The 27,621-nt window shown below is 45.7% G+C and overlaps 1 protein-coding gene across 3 annotated transcripts in view; it reads right to left on the reverse strand.

The window, feature by feature from the left end:
* TAB1 (TGF-beta activated kinase 1 (MAP3K7) binding protein 1) overlaps positions 1-27,621 on the reverse strand; it is a 332,479-nt gene that overhangs the window by 193,218 nt on the left and 111,640 nt on the right. For all 3 annotated transcript variants that reach the window (XM_069652950.1, XM_069652949.1, XM_069652951.1), the window contains 2 exons: positions 19,150-19,236; positions 18,522-18,660 (listed from right to left, as the gene is read on the reverse strand). In XM_069652950.1, coding sequence (XP_069509051.1) covers positions 18,522-18,660; positions 19,150-19,236 — 226 coding nt within the window. The remainder of the gene's footprint in view (positions 1-18,521; positions 18,661-19,149; positions 19,237-27,621) is intronic.

Raw genomic sequence — 27,621 nt, forward strand, 5'->3', positions numbered from 1 at the left:
CAAATGTTGCACAAAAAAAAAACACCAAAAAAAAAAAGCGCTATTATCCCGGAAAATTCAAAAACTGAGGGTCCAACTGACAGTCCAGGCATTAAGCAATTTTTTACGCCGGAACCTAAAGTACTGTCAACTACTATTCCACTGAACGAGAAAGGGCTGGGTCCCTCAAAATCCCTAATGTCACCCCTATCGCCTATTCACATAAACTGTACTAGTAACATCTCTACGGGTGGACAAAAAACAGAAATACTCACAGGAGGGACAGCAGGAGGGGAACCCATTGACACCCCAAATTCAATTCGTGTTCCAAGTGAGGACATCAAAATATTAGTCCAAGAGGCCTTAACGAATTTACTAGAACACTCGATAAAGCACGGTCCTCAACTTCCATCACACATAAATTGGGCTTGTGAAAAGACTATGCTTTCAGGTAACTCCGATGGGACTGAGAAACCTGCCGTTGACTCTAAACTTAAGATACGGCCTGAGAATAATCAGGCCACCTTGGCCCCTCAACCGAGTATTCCATTGAGGCATGGGGGCCTGAGTGATGCCTGGTCTTCTAGTCATTTAGAAACCATGCGTCAACCTAAAGGACCTGTCTTAATGCTGAACCAATCAAGTTCCTTCCCTCAAAACCCCCCCAGAGAAATTCGGCCTATCAGATTCTATCAACAGAATGGGGGACGGCCACAAGAACTGGGTAAAAGTTATCCTCAATATAAGGAGTGGGAGGAGGGCCTTTGTGAAGAGCCTGCTGCTGAAGGCAGTAATATTCATTTTCACACTCTTGAAGGAATGCCAACACACACTGTGGACTCCCCAATAGAGTGCAATGGAGGCAGCACCACTTTTTGAATTACCCAAGTGTTATGCTGAACTTTATGCTCACACAAGGTGGCCCTCCATCCCTAAATCGCAAGAGAATTGTGTCCTTATTTAGTGAGGTCCCAAGACTATCCTTGATCTCCTCTGGAGATATTAAACTCGTAGACTTTATTCATCCCATTAGGTATGATTATGTTAAAATGGTCTTTTATGCGAGAACCATTATGGCACTTGTCCTCTCGGAGATTGAGGCCCTGCACCGCTTTGGTTTTTACCTGGAACTCCTTAATGAGGGCTTTCTGAAACCAGGGGACGGTGTTCAGGGTAGGAAATCTAAAGAACTAAATGTGGGATCTCAGCAACAAAAAAAAAGAATAAGAGGGACAACCAACAGATTGCCAATACAGAGCCAGGCCTGATGTGGTTGGCCCAGACACTTAAGGGATTCTCTTGCTCAAATTCAAGCCATTAACCGTGCGCTTAATTCAGTCATTCAGCCATTGATTGTTTATCTTCTACATTTATGTCATGGAATTCCAGGGGAAACCGTGCGCTTAATTCAGTCTTCCTCTAGTGCTGTATTTTTACATGATGCAAGCATTTTTTGTCTGCAGGAAACCTGGGCTTGCACCTCTTTACCTTTGGCTGGATTGTTTGTGCATCAAGAGTTAGCTGTTAAAAAAATCCAAAGATAGACCGTTAGGAGGCCTTCTCATTGCAGTGAAAAATAACCTCTTTTTCAAATGCATTAAGTCTTTCAAGATTCACAGGGGGTGTATTGCAATTCTTTTAAATCTTTGTTATCCCGATCCTTTGGCCTATTTACTGATTATCAATGTGTACTGGTGCCCCGATCTCGATCTGAATGAGTTTATAGCGATGATTGACTGTATTATTCAGGAATGTCAAGAGTTGTGCAATATCCTTAATATTGTTATTTCAGGTGATTTTAATGCTGAAGTAGGCCCAGGGAAATTTGGAACATATGATGGTTACAGCACAAATCCTGTGGATTCTAGTTCCTCTCGGGAAAATCTACAGGGAGCCACGTGGTACCAATTTCTTTCCAGTTGCGGTCTATATTGTGGGAATGAGCTTTTGGGGGTTAATGTGGATCGCAACACATGGTCTAATGGGACTGCATGATCTGCCATTTATTATGTTTTTGTAAATATATTATTCAATTTAATTTCAGATTTCGGTATAATCCACACAAATGAGAGTGATCATAGATTGCTTAAAGTTACCCTACAAGTACCCTAAGCTCTCTTTAAGGGGGCTTTTCTACCACTGCTGGAACTTTAACCTTGCAATAGAATCACTTGGCATAGTGACAACATCTCGAAAGTCAATAAGGTTTTTTTGCAAGACTTTCAAAAGAACAGTTTTGATAAAAAGTTGATAACTTACACTCACGGTGACTGAGATATATGTTAATCACGTTATACTGGGACCTTTGGGCATTAAGAAACCAACTGCAGTCCAGCATATGCACATTCATTCCTTTAATCCATCTATGTATAATCTTAAGAGAGAGAGGAACAGGGAAATCTGTTCACTCCTGAAAATGCTAGGCACTAATTCACTTAGTGGCAGGCTGAAGATTGTCAAAAACAAATGGAAATCAAGAGCCAACATTTTAAGAGCCAAACTATATCAGAAGGATGTGGAAAACATACTGCAGTCTCTTTCTGTTACGAATACTCAGAACTTTTGGACACTAATAAATAAGAGAGGATATCCAACTTAGAGCTCAATCAGTATGCATCTCTTCTGAGGTTTGGGAAGGGCACTTTGGTACACTATATAGGTCTCCCAATATGAATTGGTTTGTGCCACAGGACATTCAGTCGTGTCTGTGGACTATCCCTTTTACTTTGGCAGATATTTTTAGAATGATTGCACATTGTTCCGCATCTCTGGCCCCTGGTCCTAACTTACTTGCCAACATGGTTTTCAAGGGCAACCCAAATTTGTGGGCCAATATTTAGTTCTTTTTATTCAAAGATATTGTAATTACCAGGGCATTCCCGAAGAGCTGGCACTTGTCTTAGGCCGTGCCTATCTACAAAAAGGGCAACAGGTCCAGTCCCTCCAGCTACAGGCCCATCGCCTTGCTGGATGCCGACTCAAACATTTTTGCATCTATTATTTTGGAGTATATACACAATTGGATAAAGGAATTTAGGATTCTTTCCACCCTTTCAATTTGGATTCAGAAAGCATGTGGGCACGGACGCAGGTGGACTTATGATCAATATTATGCAGCATCAGGCACGGATAATGGGAAATCCTCCCATTTATCTGGCGTCCATTGACCGGATGTCTGCCTTTGATATGGTGAATAGAACCACAATATGGGGCAAACTCTATGCACTGGGTATGCCGGCTCCTTTGTTGTCTATACTTTACCACCTCCATGAAGAAACAAAAATTAAAGTGCGACTGAGCACTGATGGAACCCTGTCAGAGGAAATCAAGGCCTGTAATGGCCTAAGACAAGGGTGTATTTTTGCCCCCACTGTCTTTAATTTGTATTTCTCTGACATAGGTACCCATTTAGAAGGACTCGCTTTTGCATCTCCAAAAATGGAGGGAGTGAAGGTCTTCTGGTCCGCTTATGCAGATGACGTTACTCTGTATGACCACACCCCTATTGGCCTGAAACGCCTTCTCACTTCCTTCAAAAACTACACTCAGGCTAATTCGCTACTAATCAATTACTCCAAAACTGTCATATTGCGATTAAGCTACAGGAAAAGTCCCATTAGGTATTCTTGGTTCCTAGATAACATCAAGCTAATAGTGAGCCATGCCATTAGATATCTGGGTTATCCTATCTTTGAGGACAAGAAAAGGGCACATTTTCACGATTACCTCGACAAGAAAATTAATCCCCTGATTTCCCAGTTACGGAAAATAGATAATCACTATGGGAAATTTTCCTTTTTACCATCTTTACGCATGCACAGAAATAAAACTGTAGCACAGTTTAGTTACGGTCTCGAATTTGCTCCGCTCTGGTGTAGAAAAGAAAATGTGAAGTACGAGGCCCGCTTTTTAAAATCCATGGCTAGGTGTCTGCCAAAGTGCATTCCCTCTGCTGCTATTCGCTATGAATTGGGGTTGTTTTCCATCTCTAGCACAATTGAATGGCGAAGGCTCGCGATGTATAGGAAATTGCTCTTGGGTAATGACACCAACTTGTATGGAATTGTGGGAAGTGGGCTGGTTAATGGTAATGCCTCAAAGTTTCTTGTGGATTTGGAAAGGGAAGCATTTGAATCTTGAAAAAGTAGGGGTTTCCCGGGACTTATTGACTTCGAACCCGATGAAGAGTCTGCTTCTTCATTGGGACTGGAATACCACGGTTACTGAAGTTCAGCACAAGAAACTATATTGTCAATTGGTTTCTAATTTTAAAAAACTGGGCATCACCGAACCATATTTACTTTAATTTCCTGGTAGAGCGTTAAGGCAGGATTTCATGCGGTTCCGGTTTAATATTCTTGAGACAGGAGAAATTTTGAACGTTCGGTCTGGAACTCCTGCTTTAGCTCATCAATGTAGATTTTGTAAAAACGAGGTTCCAGCAGAAACATTGAAACATATTTTGACTGAATGCGTTGGTTAAAGGTCAGAACGTATTACATGTTTCTCACAATTTGTTCCCAATACTGAATGTGTTGATCTTACCACTTCATGCTACATGACAATCAAATAAAGGTTAAATTAACAGTCCTTAGATATTTGAAGACGAATTGTGGACTGTAATTATGGTTAACTGGACAACTCCATTAGGTGATGAACGCACTGCTCTCTTTTAAATTAAGAAAAATGCCTGATCTATGAGTTCGATTTAGGCTTATGTTGAAATACTACCTTACTATTTGTGATGGTTGATTGTCCTCATGTAAGTAGATGGACCATGTAAATTTCATTTGCCTCAGGATGTGGTATTTTGTTTATCTTTATGTATGGGTATTTATGATTCCTGCAGTCAATAAGGACTTTTATTTTTCGTTGTGTGTTTTAAGTATTTTTATTGTCTATGTATCTTTTTTCTGTACAACATTTTTTGTAAAGGTTACTGTGTAACCAAAATAAATCAAAAATAAATAAAAAAATAAATAAAAGAAAACAGGTAGCACCAAGGGCTTGTTGAGATGGAAGTCTGACGGCACCTTGGGCATGAGGGAGGGGTGCGTCGTCGTGTGGCAAATCGGGTACGGAGGCTTACAGAAAAGGGCCTGGATCTCTCCCACTCGTCATGCGGAGGTGATGGCCACCAGGAATGCCGTCTTCCACGACAGGAATTTCAGAGGTGCCGAATGCAGAGGCTCGAACGGGGACCCATAAGCCTAGCGAGCACTGCATTGAGCTCCCACGCCGGGGCTGGAGCCTTCACTGGCGGGAACAAGCGGAAAAGTCCTTTCATGAACTCCTTAACCAGGCGATGCGACCACAGTGACGATCGCACCAGGGTTCTGGTGTAGCGGGAGATAGCCGCCAGATGGATCTTGATAGAGGTGTGCGCCAGCCTCGCCTTGGCCAGCAACAGCAAGTACGGCAGCACTTGAGGGGCCATAATCCATAGGGGGTTTATCTTCTATGCACGGCAGCAGATGGTGAACCTCTTCCATTTATGTCCGTAGCACTTAAGAGTCGAAGAAGCCCTGGCCTTGGCAAGCACCTCCTTGCAATCCGCCGGGATCTCGTATCCACCAAACTCTAGTGCTGCAGGAGCCAGGCCTACAGGTTCAGCGACGACGGGTTGTGGTGCAGGATCGCGCCTTCTTCTCTGGCAAGAAGATCTGCGTCCACCGGAAGTTTGACTGGAGGGGACGCTGACAAGTCCAAAAGGTCCTGGTACCATATTTGCCTCGGCCACGCTGGTGCAACGAGGATCATCCTGCACCAGGACCGTCTGAATTGACTGATGAGTCGTAGGAGCAACGGACACGGTTGGAAAGCATTGAGGAACAGGCCGTCCCAGGGGAATGAGAACGCATCCCCCATTCTCCCCAGCTGGGGAAACCTGCTGGCGAACCTCCGGCACTTGGTGTTTGTCGTCTCTGTTGCGAACAGATCGATCAGGGGATTGCCCCATCGTCGAAACAGTAGGCCCACCTGATCCTGCCGAAGTTCCCAATCGTGGCTAGAGCGCAGCTCCCTGCTGAGTGAGTTGGCGACGGTGTTCTTCACTCCTGCCAGATAAAAGGGTACCAGGAACATCCTTTGAGCGACGGCCCAGTGCCATAGGTCCTGCGCTTCCTTGAAGAGAGCAGTGGATCTGGTGCCCACCTGCTTCCAGATGTAGAACATAGTCGTGGTGTTGTCAGTGAAGACCCGCACCACCTTGCCCTTGAGGGACGGGAGGTATGACTTGAGGGCCCAAAACACGGCCCGGAGTTCCAGGACATTGATTTGCAACGACTTCTCCGGGAGCCAAATACCTCTTGCGTGGAGATCTACGGTGTGTGCACCCCATCCCTCCAGGGAGGCGTCCGTTGTCACCGTCTCCTGATGCACCGGGGTCTGGAAGTCCGTGCCCGCCGCCTTATGCGCGCGGACCCCCACCATAGAAACGCTCGACGGATTGTCTCGTTGAGGGAGATCTTGTCCTCGAAGCTTCCCTTCGCCTGCATCCAATGGGCGTCGAGGAACTCCTGCAGCAGCCGCATCCGCAGTCTGCACAGCCGAACAAGGTAGATGCATGACAACATCATGCTGAGCAACTTGATGGACCTCACCCTGGCCAACTTCATGGCCAACAGCCATTGTACCTTGGCCAGGATGGCCTTTATCCTGTCCTCCGATGGTGCGGCTAGGCGCACCACCGTGTTGAGTCTGGCTCCCAGGAACTGGGTGTCCTGCGATTGCTCCAAGCAGGACTTCGCATAGTTGATCGAGAACCCCAGTTCCGTGAGCAGGCAGACCGCCCTCACTGTGTGTTCAACGGCGAGTTCCTTTGACTTTGTTCGGATAAGCCAATCGTCCAGCTAGGGATAGACGTGGATCCCCTGCAGGCGCAGCTGCGCCGCCACCGGTGCCAGGCACTTGGTGAAGACCCTTGGGGCAGACTTCAGACCGAAGGGAAGGGCCCTGAACTGGTAGTGCCGTCCTTGGACCACGAAGCGCAGAAACTTTCGGTGCCCTTTGTGAATGGGGATGTGGAAGTAGGCATCCTCCAGGTCCAGCGACGACAGGAAGTCCCCTTCTTCCAGCTGTTGCAGCACGTGCTGAAGGGTGACCATTTGGAATTTCTGGGATTTTATGTATTTGTGGAGTCGGCGGAGATCTAGGATGGGCTGCCAGCCGCCGGTCTTCTTTCGAACGAGGAAGTACCGCGAGTATACTCTGGAGCCCCGGAGCCTCTTCGGGACAAGCTCTATCAAGCCCTTCTTTAGCATTGCCCGAACCTCTAGAAGTATTTGAGGAATGTGGTTTTCTTTCCTGGCGGAAAACAGGGACACTTCCCTTGGAACTCCAGAGTGTGCCCGTGGGCCAGGGCATCCAGCACCCAACAGTCGGTGGAGATGGATTTCCACGCGCCGACGAAGTTCGCCAGACGGCCTCCCACCAGGGTGCTTGGGTGGGGGCTGGACGTCACGGCCAGTTCAGTCCTGCTTCGCCGAGACCTTACCACCTTGGGCCCCTGATGTCTGCAGGCCTGGTTGCGGCCTCTGTAGGCTTCCTGCGACAAAGAACAGGGCGCTTGACGGTATGAGGCAGAGCTGCCGCCGAATCCTTTAGAGGCACCTTGTGACTTGCCTCCGGAAGGCCGAAAGGACGGCCGTCTTTGATGGAGCACTGCCTTGCCGAACAAGTTGTTCCTGTCGAAGGGCATTTCCAGTACCCTCGTCTGAAAGTCCTGACGGAAGTCGGTGGCCCTGAGCCAGCACACCCGGCAAAGGCAAAAGCTGTGGCCCATCTGGCGGAAGCCGGTGTCGGCGATGTCCCTGGACTCCGTGATGGTGTGGTCCGAAACCACCTCGCCTTCTTGTAATATTTCAAGGACTTCCGCCCTCTTGTCGTCTGGGAGGAAGTCCAGAAGGGGGGCGATTTTAAAACAGTTCCCTATTGTAGCAGGCCACGATAGTGAGAGCGTTGGCCGCCTTAATGGCCGTCGCCGCTGACGAGAGGACTCTACGTCCCATGGTGTCCAGCTTCTTCCCCTCGCCTTCCGTCGGGGAAGTGGAAGTCAACGCCATCGGCCCAGCCGATTTCTTCTTGGCCGTCGCGGAGACCACTGAGTCCGAGGACGGCTGTGCTCTGAGGCACATAGGTGCAGAGTATGGAACCCGGTACTACTTCTCATACTGGTCCCTCTTCGCCGGGGCCGAGGATGGAGGGCCAGCCCCTCGTCCCAGATGTTGTCCAACAACGGCACCAAGAGCACGGTCTTCCTCTTGGCCTCTCGTCGTTGGTAAAGGAATCCCTCCTTCTGCTCTTCGGGGCATAGCTGAAAAAGCTCTGAGGCCCTAGTGATCATGGTGTGAAAGGAGCCAATTTCGTCGGGAGGAGAAGCCCGGGGGTTAGGGGGTGGATGACAGGAGATCAGTTCCGTTGTCGTCGCCGCTGTCATCCATCCCCGTCGTCTGTCTCCATCTTGTCCCTCGGTGGAGGGGATGGAGGTGAAGGATGGACCCGCCTTCGCTTGGATGGTGGGCTCTCTGACGGTCCAGGAACCGCTGGATCGTCAGCCGGAAGCAAGGGCATCCTCGTCCTTATTTGTGTGCAGAGCGTGTGCAAGGCTCGCAAGATGTCCTCCGACCTGACCACCGGTAGAGGCAGCGGTTGCGACGGTAGCGTCTGCAGCGGTGTAGAGTCCGGCTCTTTGTCGATCTGCCATTCCTCGCCCTCTCCACCGTGGCTTTCCATGCCCGCCTCGTCGTGATCCTTCCCGTAGGCTCCGACATCGGCGAATTGCTTATCAAGAACCGACTTGAGTTCTGAAAGCTTGTTCTCGGAAGAGATATCCGAGTCCAGTAGGACTATCATGCCCCTCATTTTTTTTCACCGGCTTCACAGGGGTCTTATCGATGGGCGTGAAAGATGATTGCCTCCGACCAGTCAGGGAAACTCTTGGCTTGGGGGCCATCTCCACTGGGGCCGTCCCCGCGGTCTTCACCAGGGACGCTGCCACCCCCTCAATTGAGGCCTAAGCCTGGTGAATCTGGGCCTTCATGACCATAAGCGCCTCTGAGGCCTTCACTGTGGGGGCAGGGCCACCGCCTCACTCCCCCTTGACTTGTGGTTGACGGCGTCGGTGATGCTGCGCCCGGCCTGGCAGCCGAGGAGCCCGTACCAACGGTGCTCCTGGGGCCTGCGGACTTGCAGTGCTTAGCCTTATGTTGGGCCCCCGTCGCCGGAGCACCCTCAAAGGTCTTAGAAGACTGCTCGGATTCCCTCTTGTAAGAGGTACGTTGCTGGGGCTCACCTGCCGCCGGGCTCTTCGACTCCAGCCAGCGAGTCGCTTGCGACGGTCCTTCATGGTCCGGGAGGACATGTCCTTGCAGAATGCATAGGCCTCCTCGACGTGCAATGTATCCACGTGAAGACAGTAGAGGCACCGCAGTGCCCATCCTCCTTGAAGACGTTCTGTAGTCCACATCCTGGGCAGATCCTAAACAGAGGCGTTGAGTCTCCTTTGTCTTCGGCCATGACCACAAGGGGTAGGCCTCCAAGATCTTCTGGAATGCTCCAAAAAGTGAAATTCGACGAAACAATAAGAGTAAACTCTTTAGAAAAAGCAATATGCAGTAAAAGCTCGAGAGCTAAGCATGAGGACTCCCAACTCTTGAACGTGCAGTAAAAATCTGAAGATGGCTGCCAGGCAGGGGCTTAGGGAGAGGGCAGTCATTGGCTGTGGGCAGTGGACCCAGAGACCAGTAATTGGTTATTAGGAGAAAGACAGTTCAAAAACGAAAGTGAAACTGATTTTTTCTTTTACCGAGGATTCCCAGCCAGACGACGGTGAATATTCATGAGCGAGTGAATCCTTGCCAGACCCCATGCTGGAGAAAGATGGTTTCTCCGTCTTCCTGAACCCTGCATTGGGAGGACGGCCGGGGAGAGAGACAGCTTGGCTTCTGATGGTCATTAAAAATGGCAGGGGTTAAGAAGTGAGCAGCTCTAATAATATATGCCGTATATCCAAAGAACAGTGATTTGTTGGAAGGATCAATGGACCAAGGCGAAGAAGCCTTGCAGTGCATTTTTTACAATAATTAACATACACTGAAACCTTCTGACAATTGGGGAAAGTGAGATGATCTGGAGAGTAACAAACCTTATCAATGAAGCCTACAAAACAGATGTCGATCCCTTAAAAGTAATCTGTGGTGAAATGAACTAACACGTCTAAAAACCATTGGGGAAGTCAATCGAGTAGCCTCCATCTCCTCAAGTTCTTTGGAGCGCAGAGGTTTAGTATGCATTGACTTAATGGATTCCAGAGACTTTCATATTTTGCATGGATATTTTGTTGGCGATAGATCATGTCGACCTACTTGGACGCGCGTTCGACAGAGTTCTGTCACTGACTATATTTTGTCTCCAGAAACCTGATTTGGGACATTGAATCCTTTCAAGTTTTAGAAACTGAAGCCAGTGACCATAACCTGCTTAAAATGTGTTGGGGGAATTGAAAGACCTTCCATTAAAATTAATGCCAGTTTGGAAACGGTTAACAATGGATGCAGACTAAAACATTGTCAGTAGGAATGTAGAATGCCTTGTGACTAAATACTTTACGAAAAGCACTTCACTAAATGCCTAAGCTCGCAGGTCGTTTTGGATTATATGCCTATGTTGCATAGCTTAATTATGAGCATGCTTATGACAGACAGCTAGTGGAGAAAAGACGCACCTTAAGAACAGCCCCTTAGCTGATACAGCCATAACTATTAAGACATTGAAAAATCAATACAAAAGTTGGCTTTATTGGCATTGGTTCTTTATGTTTTAAAAAAATGCAGAAAGAATGCTTAAAGTTATTAGTAATAAATAATCGTGTGCAGTTTGATTGATTGAGGTACTTGTATAGTGCTTGTAACACGAAATAAAATCGAATCATAGCGCAGATGTTGCCAACCTGAGTGATAGCTCAATCAGTATATGAGTGCTTCATGCTTCCTCTACCCTTTCCCAAAAATACTTCTCAAATCCATTTAAACGGGTATGTGTTTAATTTTTTTCTAAAAACTGGCAGGGATACCGTTCTTAGGTCAAGTGGAAGACCTGATTAAATCCAATGGCAATACTCAGATGACCGAGCAGTATAACAGCGTTTCGGAGGACGAATGGACAAAATATTTTGAAAGTCTGTACTCCGAACCAGGTTCATCTGAATCACAGATCTTTATATCTCAATCAGTGTGGATTATAGATCACAATATTTCTTTGAGAAAGAGAGCCAGCACTTCCCGTGCCACAGGGTCCGATGGCCTTTCAAATGTCATTTTGAAACGTGACCCTGAGCTATGGGCCCAAGTGCCTTGCTCTATATTAATGAACGTGAGGAAAGCTCGTAACATACCCAACTCTTGGAAATGTGCGATTATCGTTCCTATTTTCAAGAGGAACAATAGGGATGATCCGAACAACTATCGCCCTATTACCCTCTTGGATGTGCTGGGGAAGATCTATGGCTCACTTCTCTTGAAGGTCAGGCTGCCTTGACGCGTTTCAAACAGGATTTGTTAAGGGATTGGGCACTAGCCCAAATATCCTTTTGCTGTCAGTGTTGAAGAACAACGTCTTAGTAAACAAGATCAACATTTATCTGGCCTTTGTTGAGTAGTTAGGGCTTTTGACAGCATAAACGGGCACTGGCTGTGGACAAAACTACTATCATGGAATTGTCCCGTAGACTTGGTGGACCAGCTGAGGGCATGTCACACTGGTGCTACGTTGAGAGTACGGTTGAATAGGACTGGGTTGTCGACAGAGGAAAGAAGCAAATTTCGGGGTGTTAAACAATACTGCCCATTAGCCGCAGCCCTATTCAACCTGTACATTTCTGACTTGGGAGAAAATAATATGCTTACCCCTGCGTATTGGCGGAAGTCCAGTAAATCGATTATTGTATGCTGATGATTTAGTATTGCTGGACCGTATGCCACCAAGCCTCCAAAGCCAGCTGAAAGGACAGGAAGCATATGTTGCTGAAACCAACCTGCAAATAAACATTGGTAAAACAAAGATCCTGGTACCTGAGAATCCACAAAGTAGGACAAATCCTACTTTTAAAATGGTATTTAGGATCTACAAAAATAGAGCATGTAGAGTTCTTCAAATTTTTGGGGATCCATATCAAAGCTAGCAAGTTGGGAGCTCAAAACATTTCAACCCTAAAACAAAAGGCTAAAACGTTGGCCACTCAAGCAATACTGTTGATTCTGCAGTTTTCCTATGCTTCCAGTCCTTGAATTCTACAGTTGCTGCCATGTTGATATATGGCTCGGATGCCTCGTTACTCCTTCCAGGAAAATGGTGGGCTGTTATTGAGGGTATTTTCTGGAAAAGAGTTTTGCAAACTTCTGAAATCAATGCCCAGTCAGGTGGTAAGAAGAGAGCTAGGGCTAATGGAGGGCTCCTGGAGGGCTATGGCTGAATGGAAAACCTTTGCCCTTTTTAGGAAATGTGCGTTGGAGATACCAGCACTTATTTTCGCCTTACTAAAGCAAGAAATAGGAGGGGGCAAAGGGAACTAACAATTTGGGGGTTCCACTGTAAAACTGTGTTGGACCAGTTACATGTTCCGTTGGAGGATCTGATTAATAACCCAGAACAGGCCAAGCGTACAATGCAGGAGTTTGATTGGATTTGAACTCATGACGAGGCAAACCAATATACATTATTTTATCATCTCTCTAACGAAAGCAGAGCCTTTGGGGTTACCCTTGAATACATGAGGAAGTTCCCAAACCCCCTCTTTAGACCCCAGTTTAAAGAAGTGCTTTCATCTAGAGTGTGCAGTAGGCTAAAGAATGTTGCTTGACAATATTGTAAGAAAGAGGGGTCGTTTGAAAACTTGCAGCACTTATTTTTTGTCGTGCACTGCACTAACACCACTTAGGACAACTTTTTTAAAGCACTTTTTAGAAAGCACATGCACTTCGGCGGACCAATGGTGGCAGCTCTTGTTAAAAATACCTTTAATCGTTGCCTCATGGACATTTTTAAACATTGTACTTGAGAAGAGCTCTTAAAATCCAGTTTTGTATTTTTATCTGTATTGATAGTCATGGCTTGGTGTATTTGTCTTTTTATATGGATGAGGTTGTGCTAAAGGTTTGTAATAAACCATAATGCAATACAGAAATGTTAAAAATATGACGAAGCACCCGAAAACATTGAGACTATAGAGACTGGACTAGCAGGAGGTGCTTTGTATTGATGTAATCAGCTGTCCAGTGGGACTGTCAGACATTTTTCTAGTTGTTGCAATTAGACCTCCATTTTATACCAGTGATACCTATCAGGTCAAAATTGTAAGTTGGAGTGACACAAGCTATACTAGGAGCAGAAGTGATAGCCAAAGATCCTGAGTTCTACTTATTGAGTGCCTGATTGACATTTGCTTTACAGGTTGATTGAAGATGTTTTTGTTTCTCTTCTTGTTATTCTTTCGTTTAGATGTTTTTCAGGTGCTATAAGGTATAGTGATGGAGTTTTCATTCTGTCCCTCACTATCTTCTGGAATAATGTTAGAAGGCGGGTCTAGTGAGGTCGTAACAAGATCCAAGACATCACTGGCAACAGTCTCAACGTGAATGGTTTCTAGGAGAAAAACACCTTCCATTGAGTGCAGTGCATTATTATTAGAAGTGATCATTAGCACATTGTGCTTTGTAAGCACCATCACAGGTGCTTTTGTTTAAAATGAGGTCCACAATTTTACCAACAGTTCAACAGAGCGCGTTTTGCTCTTTGGAGAGGGGAGTACAAAGTGTAAGTAATGCTTTGAATATTATAAGCATACAGCTCATCTCCTTAGAAGCCTCGCAAGTTTCAGATCTGCATGTGCTGTTTGTGTCTTTTAAAGTATCAAAGTTCATCAGAGATCTTTTCTAGATCAGGAGATTTGGACAGATCAAAGCCTATCATGTTAGATGGGGCTTTCAAGCATTGAATGACAATGGAAAGCCAATAGATTCACGCGGCAGGCTGTAATACATGTTCAGCAACAAATTGTTGTCGATGGGTGGTAATATGGAGCTTTCAGTTTGCGAGGACATAGTAGCCCCTTCTTGATGAATAATTGGCACCCTATTGACTGTAGTAATTAAATTACTCGGTTGGAAGGACTCTGCGATTTTACCTCGCTCCAATGATGTATTATCGTCCTGCTCACTCATGTTATTGGAGGTCAGGCTATATTTAACAGCACCCTTTTTTTTGGAAGCCATTATGTTCTGAGCAGTTTGTTTATTGTGTGCCATTCTGCGAAGCTGGTAGGCTTTATTCTCAGAGGGCATGTTTTAACAATAAGACTCAATAAATCTTGTGAATCACAACAAGGAGTAACTGCAAGCGAGAATGATATCTGAGAGCAAGGTTGAATTACCCCCTCATGAAGTTAACCTCATAGTCGACAGACCACAGCCAGACAGCTTGAATGTACTTCTCTGCACTTAGCAACAGGCGTGCAGCTTCAGTTTTGTGAAAAACGTCCAATATCACTGGTAAGAGCACAGAGTCCTCCACTGCTTGACTGCACGTCTCAGCACTTAGCAACGCAATGCTAGAGCTGTGGATTTCTTGTATCCCTTTACCACAGACAAATGAACCCTAAAGGGGGAGTGGTTTTAACCCCACCATAGTTGGATGTATCAGACAAGGAGTCCAAGCCTGTTTCTTTGCAGCTAACAGGATTATGACCATGTTTAATACAATGCCTAATTGTTTCCACTTTAGGGAAAACCATTTCCTACAAGATGTAGCTCTAGCTTACTTAAGAACTTCCATACACATTTCTGAACTATTCAGGTGCAGCTTTTGAAGACCTTAGGCTCAACACATTAACTTCAGGGTGTGCAAGCTGTGAGTTCCGCAGTCGCTTCAGGAGAAGATCCGATGGGAGAGTAAGCATGTTGTATGCAACAGATAGATGAAGAAAGTACATGGGAACCAGAAGGATCAGAGCTGTTCCCCTCCCGCCCCCCAATCAAATAGAAATGCTTTGACGTCTTCAGAAAAATGAATCCCCCGGAACGTCAGATTGTGATGCCTCGAGGCTTCAGGAAAATATTTCACGCTTTCTTCCCTGTGGCAAACTAATTCACCATCAAATGCGCCTCACGAATGAGAAAAAAAAAGAAATCTGCTAATTGTGGGTGTAGCTCATATTCATTCTACTCTTCCAGAAGACCCTCATCCCTTCTTGTGATTTATACCTCAATGCTGGATTGGCAGTGTAATTGATGACAAAATGCTATAGTTAATGAGTCTGAACTTTCCTCAGGAGGGTCACTGGCTTGTTCCTCCTTGTTTGCTAATACATAGACTAAACAGCTATTTATTCGTGCAGTCCTTAATGACAACTGTCTACCTCAAGCTGAACGTTATGAAGACAAATACTCCTCTTAAATGCCACATGCATACCCAAGTCCTGAACTGACTGAATCATATGAATCTTAACCAATTCACCCTGAAGTGCATTCCCAATGTAAAATCATTTTGATTTAAGGGCGATTTAGACCTCAATGCTCAAAAGTAAATAAAGAAAAATGTAAAAACTGCCTTATGACCAGTGCTCAATCCTGTGTGAAAGAGCAGGTCCTTTATTCGAAACTCATACCAGCCTGCAACTTAGAAGGAGGCAACACCCTACTCATGTGTCCCAGGATCTTACCTGGCCATACAGAAAGCCGTTCTGAACAAATGAATGAGCTTTACTGGTTAGCATGCCAAACACAGCTCCTTCAGATAGTCATCTTAAGGGCAGCGACAACCAAGACTCCCAACTGGCCAAAAGAGATTTTCCACAGGCCAATGGACACCAAAAACCACAACCTCACTTTGCAGGAACATAAAAAGTGCAAGTAGTATAACACAACAATGTTTTCTCATGCAATGCACCAGTATTGTTAGAGATACCAATGCATATCAGCACAGCAGATTCTACTCGTCAAAGAACTACTAGTCCAGACTCTGACTGCAGCACATGCCTGAGACAATGATGTAAACCAGCGCTGCACCTACCATATCCTCCTCCTAACATAGCCTTGATTTATATAGATAAAGAGGCCATACGGTCATATTTGTGGAGCACAGGTGTAATGAACTGGAGTGCCACCACCGTGAAACACTCTTTTTTTATGTAATTGTTTAACTTTTTGGGTCTAAAAGATACATTAAAAAAGTGCAAAAGTAAACAGATAATCTGCATGGAAACACCTGAAATAAACCCATTTCTCTTTCACTGTAGATGGAAAGGATTAGATCAATCTCTGCAGGCCAAAGATTGACAGATCAACGGAACACGTGACAAGTGATGTAGTTTCAAGTATAGTGTATTCACATACACAGCTGAAGGCGGGGTTACATGTCTATGGTGATCTACAACAAAAGAAAATCGTATTCCTTGGAAGTACCCTAAGTAGAAGGTGATATAATGGGTCAACTTATAAGGTGTTCTTTGTTATGAGAGTTATTCTGTTCTTCCTTTGTAGTTTAAGCAGAGGTCTACCTCTGTAAGAATGAATACCCATAAGGTCGTCCGTATGTTTCCCAGGCAAGAAAAAGAAAATGGGTAACGGAGAATTGGCTAAGGAGCCTAGGGGTTGATCTCCAACAAAATAATGTACCCAGCAAAGGGTGTATGTTATTTTATGTTGAGATATATTTGTATTGCACCATTCACCACCACAGTGGTCTTAGGACGCTTAGCTTTGTCTTGGCAGCAGCATATTGTGACCTTGCCAGGGTGGGTCCAGACCTTGGTCTGTTGATCAGAGAGAATAAACGAGAGGGACAGAAAACAAAAATATATAAAGATAAAAACAGAATAAACAAAGACAGGTTAGTTAAATGATGCACCAACCAGATTAGTGGTGGGTGAGGAGGGGGCTTGTTAAAAGGTGCTGGTATATGTGTGTCTTTAACCTGTGCTTGCTTATAAATAAGCATGACAATGAATTCAATGACTGTGTAGTTTGTTCTACAGTGGAGCTTTCTTATGAGCAGCAATATCTAGGCCTGTCGATGTATGGTCGTAGACATGGCTAATGTGTGTTTGAATGATGGGCCTCAGATGTGCGCAAGTGGGCCCTTGTAACGTGGAGGTTTTTCGCCCTATGGTTTAAAAGGAATTTCTGCTGTAAATAGGGAAGGTCGAGATTAGCCAAGTCAGCAGTAGATGCGCCCACGCCAAGATTTGGACGCATCAAGAAGTGTGCATTGAGAATACATTTGGTAATGGGTAAAAAGGTGGAAATGGAGACATAATGCAATTGCCATCTATTAGATTAGGCTCTAACAGAGATATTCTACCGGAGATTAACAGAGATATTCTATAGGAGATAAAAATGTGGGTTAGTGTTAACCAGAATTCTATTTTGGGGAACCTAGCCTCACTTGGCTGTCCCAATTTACCCTTAGTTTTAAGTTAGCTTTCTTACAAATGACTCTGGCCTTGGACGTTCCTTTGTCAGCAAATGAGCCAAACTGCATTGCCCTATATCTTACAACAGCTTCCTCTGTACAGCATTCGCCCTGACCTCAGGTACTCTACAAAGGAAGTGAAAGAACATCTCTTTGCCCGTGCCAGTGAGTAGAACTGGAACCACTGGCAAGCAACGAAACTAAGAAACCAAGAAACCAAGAAAGTATTGCAAGCAGGTGTTTCAGGTACGATTTGGAAGTGGAAGCATTTTTCTCCCCATTTTTTGAATTTTGGAGCAACATAATATTTTAGCAGTAAAAACGCGATTCCCATTACCAATGGGGTTATTTTTTAAGTGGGTAGAAATATATTTTCACAAGAAAACCGAAATGGTTTTGTACGCGATACTACTTTGAACATAGTAATAAACGCACTTTAAAAGATGCGTTTGTGTCTTGGTTCCTTTTCAAATGAGGTAGTAATATTAGAGCCCTTTCATGTGGCACTGATCTACTGGCAACACTGACATGAGTATTTGTGGAGTTGTGCGTATGGAAGCAGGGTGCAGGCGCATGTGTTTGTGGACTCCTAATTTTTGTCCGTCCGGGCCCAGGCTGGCTGGTCTCATGAGCGAGCACCTCCTACTACTGAGGGTTCTTTCAGCAGCACTCTCCCGCCTTAGCACCCAATATCACTGCTCTCCTCCCTTTCGCCTGCTTTACTTCAGCAATAATTATCAGGTAACAGAAAACTATTTTACTCTCAATACCTGCATGAAGTGCCTCAGTAGCAAATCTGTGAGATAATATTCCTGGAATATACACAGTTTTTAAACAACATTTCTTAATGCCAAAAAGAACTTCCCACATATTCTAGGACTGGGTTAATTTTCTAATCAAAGACCAGTATTATAATATTTAGGTAAAGTGACGGATGATCGTCAGGGTTCAATTAGGAATAAATATTGTTTTTTAAAACAAAGTTTTTATTTCAGTGATATCACTGGATAACGTCAGCAGCACTTCCTGTGCTGGGCAGGTGGTGTCAGTAAAAAAAATAAAAAGATTCTTTCACCTACCTACATTGGCGATGTACAGTTTGTTATTAAGGATTAGTGCCACAATAACCATGGCGCCCCCAGATATCTCCCTCTCCAAGGTTGACAGGCGCTCTAGTATCTTCTGGTACTGGGGAGGAAGCTGGTGGTGAGGTACTCCCTGGACCGCCACCACAGGGAGAAAGAAGAGACAGAAAGTGTGTTAAACTGCTTGGCAACTCAGACAAACTGCTCTCGCTTCAGATACAGTTGTACTTCTGGTTATAAAGATGGTAAAGGTTCATGCCTAATACCCTGGTTATACAGACCCCAAAGGCGCAGTCTTCAAACAGCAATGGTATCCCCCCTTGCATCAGAAAACAAAGCAGACCCCTAGGTTGCTTTACACCTCTTACAGACTAGAAGTATGCCTCTGGTTACACAGGCTGCACAGACTCGCGCATTTGACGATAGTGATCGTCTTCGGTTTACCAGATGTTACAGGCTTTGGACAACAGATACATGTCCTCTGCTCGTGTCTCTCAGACTCGGGCAGCGCGGGCTATTGCTAAACAAGTTGTGCAGATTTGTACAGGCCTTACAGAGCAAAACTATCTCTAACATACACATATCTTAAAGGCACTGACCTCAGACAGAAAAGCTACGTTACCTCTGGTAGCTGGGAGAGAAGGCTTGCCTTTTCTGCCAGTTCATCATCAATAGACTCCAGGAAGCTCCGTTCTACCACGTCAAATGCCTGGCGAGGACATGAAGGAAAATGTAGTCAATATCACATAAATAATAAAAAGGTACCAATGTCTTCATTTTAAATTTGTTAAATTAATATTACATCAATTACTTAGACACAACATTTTGAATTAATATGCCGCATCTTCACAATATTAAACTTATGTGATAAACTGATTACACAACACATTTTGCATTAATGTCAATTAATTTTAACACTAAAGGAACTGTAGTGTATATCGAAATTTACATCCATCTCGAATCAGTTTAATTAGTACCAACACTCATTTGGATGCACTCGTGTCCGAGGTCCCCTCTGGCACATTTTAGACAAGTTTCCAGCTGGGGCGAAAAATGGCAACAATCCAGGCAGTTCCCAGGTCTCCATGCCATTATCAGACCGAGGCTGAACGTGCAGCTGGATCACCACCACATTAGGGCATGGAAGTCATCAGTAACAGGGGGGAGGGTGGAGGGGTCTGCCATAAAATGTATTCCGACTCCTCTTTCACAGCGCAAAAGAGCAGGGAAAATCCATATGGACCCCAGCATTTCAGCCCACATCAAAATAGGATTTAGGTGCAGGCGTTGGCAGACTGCCTACATAAAGCTGGCAAACACATTGAGCAGATTTCCTGTCCGTCTAATGAACCTTTATCAAAACAGTCCGGAAGAAAAAACTCGCAGGGTGTGGGGGGACTGCAACAAGGGTGGAGGAGGGAATGAGGGTAGGGGAGACAGGCAGGAGGTGGGGGAGAGCTGGCGAGGAAATAAATGTTAGAGAGTCCTAGGCAGCCCGTGGTGGAACGCTAGCTTATACTGGCTAATCCAGAGTGCCAATATTGAGGGTTAGAATTACTACCCAACCCACCAGTCTAACTACCTGGGCGTACCTTCTTGGTTAAAGAATATTTCTATTGGGAATGACATCCTTTGAATTCAGGTTGGAGTAAACAAAATAAAACTTGTGCAAAGGCATCTAGGTTATCATATTCTAAGGTGCTTCTGTCGGGGCTGCATTTTGCCGTTTTAAAAGGAATAGAAGCATTAGGCAAGGTAGAGTGTAACCAATAAAAAAAATAAAACGCCCCCATATTAGCTGGTGTTTTACCATGCATTATATTTTTTATTTTACTTCACTAGAAAATGTTCAGAGTCTCTTTGTATTTATTTTATTTATAGAGCGCACCAGGCCCGAAGGCATCTCGGCGCGTATTTAGTTACAACATGTTAAGGCAGACATAGCAATAAAATTACAGTCTAAATTACAGTTTAGGAATACAGTGACAATTTATAGACATACATACATGAAGCCATTATGGTGAACAAGAGGAGATGAGTGCTGGTAACTAGCGCATGGGAGTGAGTTGTGAAGTAGGTGATTGGTCTTGGGCGGTGAGTCAGGCTTTAGCCTTATTTTTGAAACTGTGGAAGGACGGTTCAGATCTTAGCATGTTAGGGAGCGAGTTCCAGAGTTTTGCCGCCATTACTAGGAAACTGGCTCTGCCAGATCTTTGAAGGTTGAAACGAGGTATGGAGAGGCAGTTAGTTTGAGCAGTTCTGCGAGGTCTGTTAGTGTTGTGGAGGACAAATCTGTTGGCTAAATAGGAAGGTGCTTGGTTGGATAAGCATTTATGAGTGAGAGCAAGTGTTTTCAGTTTAATTCGTTGTGGGACGGAGAGCCAGAGTAGGTTGCGTCTGGTGTCTGAGATGTGTTGGTTCCTAGGGATGTTGAGAGCGGCTCTAATAGCATTGTTTTGGATGATTTGTAACTTGTTTAAGTTACATTTGTTAGTACCCAGATAGAGGGCATTACAATAGTCAATTTCTGACAGCACGAGAGTCCTGGCAAGAGTGACACAGTTGGCTGGTGACAGGAAAGGGCGGCTTGCTGTGATAAGCTTACAAGTGTAAGCCGCTGCAGAGGAGACAGCATTTGTTTGTCTGACCAAGGATAAAGTAGAATTGAGGTAAATCCCTAGTGTTTGAGTGTCCTTAGAGGCTTTGATGGTGTTACCATCAATGATGAAGGCATTAAACTCAGGGGCTAGTTTGGATAGTTTTTGAGGAGAGCCAAGAATGAGGAGCTCTGTCTTTTCGTCATTTAGACAGAGTCCGTGTTGTGCCATCCAGGCTTGGATGACTAGGTAGATGGCGTTCACAGAAAGAGAATCGGCGACGTAGTCTCCAGAGATTGGGATGAGCATCTGGGTGTCATCAGCATAATTAGTATATGTGACACCCAGATAGTCCAAAGTATCGAATAGAGGTTTTGTGAACACGTTATACAGCGTGGGGGAGACACAGGAACCTTCTGGTACCCCGCAGGTTACTGGTGCTGGTGGTGCTGCTGAAAGTGGAGAGAAGACCTGCATCGATCTGTTGTCTAAGAATGAACTGATCTATGCTGTGGCTTTGTCAGAGAAACGGGCAGCTAATTTAAGGTGACGACACAGGATTTGATGGTTAACGAGATCAAAAGCCGCAGAAAGATCAAGAAGGAGTAGTAGAGCAAGTTTACCCTTGTCTCTTAGATCTTCGATCTGCGTTTTGAGGTTCGATGAGGGCAGTTTCAGTTCCGTGCCGGAATTCAGATTGCCTTAGACCCAGGAGTTTATTGGATTCAAGATAGTCTTGGATCTGTAGGTATGCGGCTCGGTCAAGGATGTTTAGTAGAAGCTGCACCGTGGTGATGGGCCTGTAATTTGTGGGTATATTGGCATCTAGGGTTGTTTTTTTTAGAAGAGGGATAACCCAAGCATCCTTTAAATTGTCCGGTACCGTCCCTGAGCTGAATGAGGAGTTAATGAGAGTAGTGATGAAAGGAGCTAGCTCGTGGGCCGCTTCCTTGATTATAGGCGCAGGGCAGAGGTCCCCTTGGCAGTTAGAAGGTTTAAGGCTATTGATAATGTTTTCCACTTCGATGATAGATAGTGGTGAGAAGCTAAATGGAGTCAATGAATCCGGGATAGAGTTGTTTAAGATTGGAAGAGAGTTAGGTTGCACGTTGGATTGAAGACTAGTCTGTTTATCGTTATTTTTGCCTTGGAGAGTGGCTATCTTTCCAAGGAGAGCGTTTTGGATATTAATGCACCAGGTGCTATCTTTGATGGAAGTGTCGGGTGCAGTGACGGGGGTTTCTAGTTCTTTCAAGATTTTGAAGAGTTCTTTAGTATTGGATTTAGCTTGCTCAATGCGTTTGTTGTACGTGTCTTTTTTCTCCTGGAATATAGCTTCCTTATAGTTTAATGTGGCTAGAGTGATGCTAGATTTATTAGCTTCTGTAGGGTTACTCTTCCAATGTGATTCAGCGATTCGTTTTTCTTTATGAAGAGTTCTTAGGTGAGGTGTAAACCAAGAATTGAGGTGAGCTCGTGGTTTTGGTTTTCTAAGTTTGGAAGGGGCAATGAGGTCAAGGGATTTGAGCATAGTATGGTTGAATGGTAGGAACAGTGCATGATAGGGCTTGTTCATTCAGGACTGGAAGGATGAGAGGAAGGAGTTTGTTACAGGTTATATCGCGTTTATTTCGTGTGGGGATGGCAGGCGCAACGTCTGGGGTGGAACTAATGGTTTTTGCAGGGATGTTGAAGGTGATTAAGTGATGGTCAGACCAGGCACAAGGTTGGTTAGCTAACACATTGATCCCACAATTGAGGTCAGCTATCCAATGAAGGATTCTACCTTTGGAGTGCGTAGGGGTGTTGATATGGGGGGTAAAACCTGTGTTGGCGAGCAGATTGTCAATCGTCAAGGTAGCCGAGTCGTTAGGATCAGTGAGTCCCAAGTTAAAGTCACCTAGTACAATAATTTGGGAGTTGGTTTTAGTGTTGTCTGTCAGGATGTTGGCGAGGTCTTCAGCGAATGTAGATAAAGGCCCTGGGGGCCTGTAGAGTAAGTGGAGTGAGATGGTATGGTTGGGGGTGAGGGCAAATTTGGCTGTTAGTGCTTCCATGGAAGAGATTTGATGAGCAGTGGATAGGCGGACGTTGAGGGAATTTTTGTGAATGATGGCGATACCACCTTTAGATTGGCTAGTATTACGGTCATGTCTTATGAGGTTATAACTAGTTGGAATGGCTAATGATAGTAGAGGTCCGGAGGCTGTGTGAAGCCAGGTTTCCGTGACGGCCATAAAGTCCAGGTCAAGGGTTAGGATAAGGTCTGCAAGCTCTGAGGCGTGCGCTATGAGAGATATAGCATTAATTAATGCCCCTTTGATAGTGTTCCCAGCGGGGTTAGTGGGTTGTGATGTTAGTACGTGTAGGGGTGAAGCAGTTCTGGTGATAGATTGTGGGTCTTTATTATGGTGGAAGGAGGTCAGATGGTGGTAGTATGCGTGTGTGAGTCTGGAACCAAGTCTGATGTTTCTCATGGCAAGTGAGCATGGTTGGACAGGAGTAGGTTTAGTTGCAAAGTGTTGGAGCCAAAGGGCAGGGTTGTTGAGGTATGGATTGGTATTGATGGTAGGCATAGGCATGGTTGTAGCATTGTGGTAATGCAAGTGTGGAGACGGAGCCGTGATGTGGATGAAGGTAAGCACTAGGTGGATGGTAAGGTAGAGTGAGCTAGCCAAGGCTAGGGCAAATAACTTTTGGACATGAGATATGAAGGAGTGAGAGACTATTGGGGACTGGTGCATGGTGGCAGGGTTGCAAGAGCAGGGTAAGTGCCGCACTCAAATGGCACTACATGAGTCAAATGGCAGTGCGCTATCAGGGTAAATGCAGCAATGCACTATATTATTTAGTGGATATTAGAAGAACAAAAAGAGCAGAAGGTGGACACAGTTCATAACAATCGTTGCCTGTGTGAATTTCCTGCGTGATCGAGAGAGTATACGTTCTTTGACTGGAAGCCAGTGAGTGGCTCTTCTGGTGAGGGTAACGCGTTTGTCTTGGAAGCAAGACAACGCAGCGCAAAACAGGTTCGAATCCCGATCACACAACTTAGAAACGTATCTCTTGTATTACGCACGTTATAAAAAAAAATTATAATTACAATCTGATTTGGACTTTAAATGATCCTTAATTGTAACACTTGGTTGCAGATAGCTGTAAACCCCAAAATGATTCGTACCATCCTCTCATGCAGATAGGGGGTGGGGGTACCAACAGTACCCCTGAAGAAACTGCTGCCCAGGCAAATGTGGGAGAAATCACTAAACACGGCTTTATAGCGCTCATTATACCAGCCTCCATTCTTGCAGGTTTACTTAAATAAGCGGCCAGCATGTGTGCAGTAGACGTATGGAGGCCTGGATGCCTGTGGTGGGAAAGCATTACAGCAAACTGGAAGCAGTAAAAACGTCGCCAGGAGCGACCTTTTGATATATGATATGGCATGTATAACGCGCCTATACACAAGTGTTCCAAGGCGCAACAAGGTAAGGGAGGGAGAACAGAGGAAAGACAGACAACGATCCTACTAGGCCAGGTGTCATTCAGATCGTGCAGGGAAGGAGGAAAGTGCTCCACAGTGCAGTACATGGGATAATAAAATAAACAACAAAAGTAAAATTATGGCCAGCAGGTGGCAAGTGCAAGGGCAAGTGCAGACATCAGGTGTCAAGTGCTGGTAGTGTGACTGTAGGGATACAGAAAACAGTCCCCAGGGCAGGGGGTTGCCAGGAAGGCAGTGCAGGAGTGCGACTGGCGGGGGAGGGGACCTGGGCCCGAGATAAAAGGGTGGCCAGGTAACCAGTGCAGTTTCAGTATCAGCCAGGAAGTTAGCAGGTGAGAGGAGGAGAAAAAGCAGAAGCAAAGAGAAAGGTTTTGAGGTGCTTCCAGAACCAGAGATGATTCTTGTCAAGTTTCATGCAGGCAGGGAGGCTGTTCCAGAGGGTGGCCCCAGCCGAAGAAAGAGATCTACCACCAACATGTTGCTTGGAGAAGCGACTGACCCTGAAGGAGTTGGAGGTGGATGTGAGATGAGTTCAAGAAGAAAGATATTTAGGAAGAAAGAGTTGAAGGTATTGAGGCCCTAAGCCCCAGAAGACCTTATGGACAATGCAGAGAGTTTTGAACTTAATCCTCACAGTCACTGGGAGCCAGTGCCGAGATTTCAGTCCTGGAGAGATACAATCTCTGGGCTTGAGGCCAAGGACAAGTCTCGCAGTCCTGTTCAGGATGAGTTGCAGAGGGCGGAGAGTAAAAGCAGGCAGATTTAGAAAGAGGCTGTTGCAATAGTGCAGCCTAGAGAGAACCAGAGCTCTGGAGACAGTGAGCTACTGGGGGAAGGAGAGGAAAGGAAGAATACCTCTGAGGAGGTGCAGCTGGTAGTGTGACTTCTTAGACGTCAGAGATGTGAGGAGAGAAGGAAAGTGTGGCGTTGAAGATGACCCCAAGGATTTTAGCCTCACAGATGGAAGCAGGAAGAGGGCCAAAAGAGGCCGGCCAGAGAGTGACAGGAAAGGACGGATTGGATGTGCAGATGAGGAGAATCTCTTACTGGCATTAAGGCAGAGATCATTGACGGCACACCACTCCTGGATGGCGGACAGGCAGTCAGAGATGAGAGAGAGAGAAGAGGTGGCTGAGGGTAGCCTGAAAATGAGCTGAGTGTCATCCGCATAGCCCTGGAAGTTGGGGCAGAGTGTGGCAATGCAGTGGGAAAGAAGTGCTAGGTATTGGTTGAACAGCCAGGGAGAGAGATTAGACCCCTGGGGAACATCAAAGGTAGAGATAGAGGAAAGGAAGGACCCAAGTTGAACCTGGGAGGGTCGATCAGAGAGGAAAGAAGTCAGCCACGCCAGGGCCTGACCGGTGATCCTCCAGGTTTTCACTGACGGTTGAGCAGGATGGCATGGTTGACTGTGTCAAAAGCAGAGGAGAGATCAAGTAAGATGAGAACACAGGGGGTGTTGGAATCAAGGTTGGAGAGCAGGTCTTCACGGATGTTCAGGAGAGCAGTTTGTGCTTCTGGCAGCTCTGAAGCCAGACTGATGATCATGGGGACAACCAACAGATTCAGTGTGAAGATTGAGCTGGGAGATGGACAGCTTTTCCAAGAGTTTGCCCAGGAAAGGTGTGATGGAGATGGGCGATAGTTAGTCCAGCAGGACGGGTCTGCAGAGGGTTTCTTAAGAAGAGAGTGCACAAGGGAGTGCTTCAGGGAGGGGCGGAGGGGAAGACTCCAGTGGCGAAGCAGTGGTTTCAGAAGTGGACCAGGGAAGGAGCCAGGGAGTCAAAGTGGTCCTTGATGGTTTTGGAGGAACAGGGATGAGCCTGTTTTGACGAGACTTTCATAGATCCGACTTGTCTAGAAACCTTGCCTGGGGAGAACAGGGGAAAGGCAGAGAAGGAGGGAGGAGAGGTGGCCGAAAGAGGGCCACATGTCATGCGTCTTTTGCGCCTTCCATCATGGCGCTTGTGGGGTAGATGGTGACTTTCTCGCCATTAAGATGTGCCATTCTGCCTTTTCCACTTCCGTGCTTCTCGGTCTCGTCTTTTTCCCCCCTTTTGTTTAGCTTCCGCTCTTAACCACGCCTCTCATCCTGTTCGGCGTGTTGCAACCCATCGCTTCTTGTTGGTGTTGTTACTGACTCTGTCCTCCTACGGGTCTCGTCCCGATCTCTCTGCCTTCATTTGTTTTCCGTGTCCGTTACTGCTGTGCCCTTTCTGGTTTCTGCTTACCGCCGCCCGTTTCCTCCGTTACGGGTATCGGTATTCTTTCTTTCCTCCTTGCCTTTGCCTACTTTCTCTTTTTTCCTCACCCTCTGTTTTTTCCGTGCTGGTCTGGTGAATATCTTATCTTTTCTACCTGTTTCCTCTGCTATCCCTCGACACTCTTCTACGCTATTGCTTGTGTATTCTTACCTTTTACCCTATCCGAACCTACCTGTCGCTTCCGCTATCTGCCAGCCTGGCTGCCTTCCGCTTCAGTTTACCTGTGTTTTCTCTGGACTACGCCCCCCGGATTTCATTCTTCCACAGAATTTACCCCCATACCTGCAAGAGAACTACAGATACAAGAGACTATACCATCAGACTCTGTCCATAATATCCACTTTGCGCTACAAGAGACTCAGTGTGCCACCTCCTTCAACAGACGACTGGATTGGAGCCTTCCTTCGCCCAACTTAATTGCTGACCAGAGGTTTTTTTGAGCATCCGCTTTTTTCCTCTCACTGGCTTTCTCGGGAGGGGGTCCCCTGTATCCCTGTCCACCAAGGTGTCAAGAGTGGCTTCCATCCGAGGACAGCCTTACCTCTTCTCACGAAAAAAGCCACAAAAGAAGAAGGGACAAAGGAAGAAGTCATCTGAAGATTCAGGTGAGGAGGAGTGGGATTTGGGTGAGAGTGAGACGTCTGGAGTTGACAGATTGCAACGCCCAAAAACCTCATACATGGCATCCGCAGAACAGGTCCAGGAGTTGTGCAAGGGCTTTCTCAAAA

The sequence above is a fragment of the Ambystoma mexicanum genome, chromosome 3q (genome assembly GCF_040938575.1).
Source record: "Ambystoma mexicanum isolate Mex_15411 chromosome 3q, UKY_AmexF1_1, whole genome shotgun sequence".
Lineage (NCBI taxonomy): Eukaryota > Metazoa > Chordata > Amphibia > Caudata > Ambystomatidae > Ambystoma > Ambystoma mexicanum.